General features: G+C 39.2%; 1 protein-coding gene across 1 annotated transcript; it reads right to left on the minus strand.

Moving 5' to 3' along the window:
* Positions 1 to 3,181: 3,181 nt before the first annotated feature.
* On the minus strand, positions 3,182 to 5,815 carry LOC138875094 (uncharacterized). Its single transcript, XM_070153914.1, has 4 exons — positions 5,744 to 5,815; positions 3,624 to 4,406; positions 3,427 to 3,579; positions 3,182 to 3,355 (listed from the first exon to the last, which is right to left on the minus strand). Exons 1-4 carry the CDS (start codon positions 5,813 to 5,815, stop codon positions 3,182 to 3,184), a joined length of 1,182 nt encoding a protein of 393 aa, XP_070010015.1.
* Between the last annotated feature and the right edge of the window lie 334 nt (positions 5,816 to 6,149).

Raw genomic sequence — 6,149 nt, forward strand, 5'->3', positions numbered from 1 at the left:
AGATTCACTCCCCATGAGTTTTACGAATTCTTCACAACGAGAGTCAGTTGTGGCTCCAAAGATGATATCATCAACATACACCTACACAATGAGCAGGTTCCTCCCCCGTTTCTTTAGAAAAAGAGTGTTGTTAATTTTTCCTCTTGTAAACCCATTTTCTAGAAGGAATTTTGACAACCTTTCATACCAGGCCTTGGGGGCTTGCTTTAACTCATACAATGCCTTGTCTAGTTTGAACACATGCTCAGGATGCTCGTGACACTCAAATCCAGGAGGCTTCTTGACATAGACTTCTTGTTTCAGATAGCCATTTAGAAATGCACTTCTGATATCCATTTGGAACAGTGCGAACTTCATATGAGATGCAAAGGCAATTAGAATTCTAATGTCTTCCATTCGAGCTACTAGAGCAAATGTTTCATCATAATCAATCCCTTCTTACTGATTGTAGCCTTGAACTACAAGCCTTGCCTTATTTCTTGTTGTATTTCCAAACTCATCAAGTTTGTTCCTGAATACCAATCAAATTCCTATGATGGTTCGATCTGCAGGTCGAGGATCCAGGTGTCATACTTTGTTCCTTTCAAATTGATGCAGCTCCTCTTGCATTGTTGTGATCCAATCTGCATCTTTCAATGATTCTTTTATATTTTTGGGCTCTATTTGGGAAAGAAAGGCTGAAAAGGCAAGTGAGTTTCTTGCTTTTGATCTGGTTTGAACTCCTGAGTCAAGAGGAGTGATTATGTTGTCAAGAGGATGTAAACTTTTGAACCTCCAATTTGGTGCCTGAGTCTCATTGGTAGAGGAACTAGGTATGTCTGACTTGGGTTATTAGGCACTTCCTACTTCACAAAGTGGAGTTCCATGGACTGCATCAACAACTATGTTTTTAGCTTCAGTTGTTGTAATCGGGGGACCAGGTTCCTCTCCAAGAGATGGAGATGTATTTGCATCATCTTCGCTGTATTCCTTGACATGGCTCGTCATGCCTACCTTTCTATTTGCCATGTCAATTGCTTCACCTAGAACAGATAAGTGCTCTCCATCTTGATCAACATGTCTGTCTTTCTCATAAGATATGTGAGCTTCATCAAAGATCACATGTATGATTTCTTCGACACATTGTCCTTTTGTTGTATACCTTGTAAGCTTTGCTTTGCGATGAGTATTCCAGAAAAATTCCTTCATCACTTTTGGCATCGAACTTTCCAAGAGCTTCATTTCCATTGATGTGAACAAAGCATATACACCCAAAAGTTCTTAGATGTGTCAGCTTGGGCTTCCTTCCATTCAACAATTCATATGGAGTTTTGTTTAGAAGTGACCTGATCATGCACTTGTTCACCAAGTTGCACGCAGTATTGACAACTTTTGCCCAGAAATACTTTGCGATCCCACTGTCAGTTAGTATTGTTCTTGCCATGTCTTCAAGAGTTATATTATTCCCTCTACAACTCCATTTTGTTGAGGTGTTCTTGGAGCTGAAAAATTGTGAGTGATGCTATTTTCAGTGCAGAATTCATCAAATTTGACATTGTCAAACTCCGTCCCATGATCAGACCTAATGCAGGCTACTTTATTACCTATCTTCACTTGAATCTTCTTGACAAAAGCAACAAACACTTCAAAAGTTTCATCCTTGGTCCTGAGGAACAAAGTCCAGGTGAATCTGGAATAGTCATCAATTATCACAAGGATGTACTTCTTTCCTCCTCTGTTTGGCACCCTCACATGTCCACATAGATCCATGTGAAGGAGATCAAGTGGCCATGCAATGCGTTCCTTTTTGGGCTTGAATGAGTATCTGACTTGCTTCCCTTTTACACATGCATCACATACTTTGTGATCCTTGAAGCTTGACTTGGGCAGACCACGAACTGGGTCCTTCCTGACTAATTTGTTCAACAACGTGAAACTTGCATCACTGATCCTCCTGCGCCATAATTCAGCATCATCATCAATATCATTTAGACAGCTTAGATCACCATTCTTCATAGACTCAAAATCAGCTACATAGATATTCTTGTATATTTTTGCCATTAGCACCACCTCACTAGTTACCAGGTTTGTGACTGTACAAATATTTGACACAAATTCCACCTTGTTCCCTTTGTCACAGATTTGGGAAACACTCAGCAAGTTGTACTTCAATCCGTTCACGTAGTACACATTTTCAATTGAGTGAGAGAGAGACTTCCCAATCCTTCCGACTCCCAGAATATATCCCTTCTTGCCATTTTCAAAGGATACGCTCCCTCCTTGCAGGGCCTTAAGCAAAAGGAAATCATTTGTACTTCCAATCATATACTTTGAGCAGCCACTGTCCATGTACCATTGTAGGATGCTTCCTTTCATTGTTCCCTGCATAAGAAAAATTAGGAGTTCGCTTTAGGAACCCAAACTAATTTGGGTCCCTTGTAATGAGGAAAGGGGTGAATAACGGATCTTTTAGTTCATGCAGGGATTATGCGTTTTTTATATAGGGAACCAGGTTCTCTACCAGTAGTTACTTTTACAGCAAAAGATTTATTTTTCTGCTGTGACTGAAATCTGGCCTTATAGTTTTCTTTAAGGTGTCCATTGTTACCTTAGTGAGTGCAAAGCCAATTGCCAGGTACATAAACGTACTTGATATGAGGGTTGTAGGGAATTTTTTCCCTTTGAAACTCAATCCCTTGCCTGTTTCCCCCGTTGTTGGTATACATGGTAGTGATAGCATCAGAGGACCAGGTCTACTTGAGTGATTTTTCAAGATCTCTCTTCACTCTATCTAGTTCTTCTTGAAGTTGTTTGTTTCTCTCAAGCTCAACACACAGACTAGACTTCACTGAATTTAACTCACTTTCAAGCTTAATGTGTGCCTTGCTTGCTACTTCCTTTCTTTTTTGAGAACATTCAGGCCTACTTCCATTTCAAGTTCCCCAATTGTTTTCTTCAGATCCATTACCACCACTAGGAGTTCATCTCTTTCATACTCAATACTAACAACTTTCTCAATTAAGGCATCTTTTTCCATACTAATGCTCTCAATGATCTCGTTTAGGTCCACCACAACAGCCATAAGATCATCTCTTTCTTGTTCTACATATGCAATTTTTTTATCTAAGACATCTCTTTCTTTCTTCCGGTTCTCAATTGTCTCCCTTAAATCAACTGCAACTACTACTAGGTCATCTCTAGATTATTCTGCTTCTCCTAGTTCAACTATTAAGGCATCTTTGTCATTTATAAGACTATGATAAGCATCGATTAACACATTTTCCAAAGACATGAGTTTCTTAGGAGAATAAGATTTCATATTTCTCTGAACATCCAGAAAATTTACCTCATCATCATCGTCATCTTCATCATCTGACTGAGCCATCAAAGTAAAAATTGAATCATACTCAGTTGCTTAACTTTCTACTGCCATCATAGAGCTGCTACCTGGTTCATCATCTTCTCCAGATTCACTTGATGAATCTCCCATGCAGCAAGAGCTTGTCTCACGACATTGTCAGTGGCGTTTTTTCTATTGAAGCGTCTATCAGGAACCAGGTTCCTTTTGGCTGCTTTGTTAGAGTTGTTCTTGCACTGATCCTGCTTTAGGAGAGGGCAATCCTTGATCAAATATCCTGGCTTGCCACATTTATGACAGATGTCATAGTTCTTTGGCTTGCTAGAACTTCCCCTTTTGGAATGCCTCCATTCCTGTGAACCATCTTCTGGAATCTTCTTGTCATGTATGCCATATCACCATCCTCACCACTTGAATCATTGCTTTCTATCTTGAGGACCGGGTTCTTCTCCCTCTTGGGCCCTATTCTTTCACTGTCCTCCTCCTCCTCCTCCTCCTCCTCCTCCTCCTCCTTCTTCTTCTTCTTCTTCTTCTTCTTCTTCTTCTTCATTTCATATGTTTTCAGATTGCCAACAAGCTCATCAATAGTTAGCTCCTGCAAGTCCTTCGCCTCTGTAATGGCGTTCACTTTACTTTCCCAAGAACTGGGTAGCATACTGAGGATTTTTCTAACCAACTTGTTTTTTGGAATAGTTTTACTGAGGGAGTGAAGCTTATTAATGATGGAGGTGAACCGGGTATGCATATCTTGAACAAATTCATCGTCTTTCAACCTGAATAGCTCGTATTCAGTTGTGAGCATGTCAATTTTGGATTGCTTGACATGTGTTGTTCTTTTGTGAGCTATTTGAAGGGCTTGCCAGATTTTTTTGGCTGACTGACATGCCGATATCCTATTGTATTCATCAGGACCAATGCCACACACCAGAATTTTCTTTGCACGAAAGTTCTTCTCTATGGATTTTCTATCAGTATCATTGAATTTTTTCCTTGTCTTGGGAATGGCTACAACTAGGTCGCCAAGGTTTTTGGTAGGAACAAAGGGTCCATTACATATGACATCCCATATCTAAGAATCTTCAGCCATGATGAAGTCATGCATCCTAGTTTTCCACCATCCATAATACTGTCCGTTGAACCTAGGTGGTCTGTAAGTTGATTGGCCTTCTTCGAAGTTTGGAGGAGCAACCATGGGGATCCTTTCTAGGTGTTAACATGATCGAAAGAGCCTGCTCTGATACCAATTGATAGAATATAAGAGTCCACCAAACTCTATAGAGAACTATGTTCTCTATCAGGTTTAATAGTACACATGGACACAACAATAAATAAATGAGAAGAGAAATTTTACGTGAAAAATTCCCAACTCAACGGGATTAAAAACCACGACCTACCCTTGTAGGATTTCAACTTCACTACTAAGCAACTTTTAGATTACAACCTATGCAGCCTAGGAATTAACCTCTTAATCCCTCAGTAACTTGTAATACTCTTTTACAAGCAACTTTATAATAACTCTATTACAAAGACTTTGCAACTTGACTAACTTTAGCCAAGACTCAAACAAAGGTTTACAAGAGTTTCCTATAGAATGCATCTAAACAAGCTGGATAGGAATTACAATTGAATAACTATTACAAAGTTACAACTCAACTAAGGACATACAATAACTCAATGTGGGAATTGGTCCGTAGTTGTTTTGTTCTTTGTTCTTGAAGCACTCTTGAATTACTTGCTGGATGATCACGTAAGAGAGCTTGAGTAAAAATCTCCAAATGTTCAAGTGAATGTGTTTTACCTTCCTTGATTGTATATATACATGTGTGACATCACTTACAGTGATGTAAGCAAGGTAGGTAAAAGTCATTCACAAAAAGTTGATTGCTGCATTGTTCCTGTACTCTAGCATGTGCAGGCAACAATTTTCCAACTGGAGAGTTGACTTCGTACAGTCTCCTCGGGAACTGGTAGGGACATGTTCCCTCAGTTGTTCTTTCCACTTTAAAGAGTTGAATCATATCCCACGCTGGATCCCAACTTGGAACCTTGTAATCTTAAGGTCTTGTAAATGTGTAACAGGTTCCTTATCTGGTTCTGTATAGTAAGTTTGTTAGATCATCAAAACATAAAGCAAAGTATTTATGACCAAAGTACTTGTAACCTATCACCCCTCTTTGACATCAATCAAAAAGAGCAAGAAAAACAATTTGCAATAATAGTACTAGTTAAGCAGGCAAAAATTATATACAGCCAAGCAGTTATACTAAGCATAGACTAACATGCTCATTCAAGACACAACAAAAAGAAATAGTTTTAACAACCACCACATAAAATAAAATAAAAAGATTGTCTAAGCATCCCATAAACTTAATTTCTTCCAAGGAAATACTTTAGGGTGTTGATCACTTTAGCGCATAAACTATCATAAGAAGCATCAATATCATCAGTGACTTTAATCAGTTTCTCAGTGACATCCATGCATGGTCCTGATCCCTTGCCTCCTTGTGGCTTGGAGAGTGATCCTTAGATTAGCCATGTCTGTTCTAGTTTCCTTGGTTACTGCCCTGATCTTGTACACCTACTCCTGCATAGAGGTTAGTAATTCCTTGATACCTGCAATATTTTGATGCATCTGTAGTAGCTGATATGTGGAAGAGGACTTGCTAGCTTCAAATTTGATCCCCCTAGTGCTCTACGGAGGTATGAACTTCGGTTCTTTATCTTTCTTAAGCCATGTTCCTCAATCAAGGTATATCCCATCATGGCAAAGGCAGTCTTGTCATACGTGTTTGAGATACTTTTAGGAGCATAG

The sequence above is a fragment of the Nicotiana sylvestris genome, chromosome 8 (assembly GCF_000393655.2).
Source record: "Nicotiana sylvestris chromosome 8, ASM39365v2, whole genome shotgun sequence".
NCBI classification, from domain to species: Eukaryota; Viridiplantae; Streptophyta; class Magnoliopsida; order Solanales; family Solanaceae; genus Nicotiana; species Nicotiana sylvestris.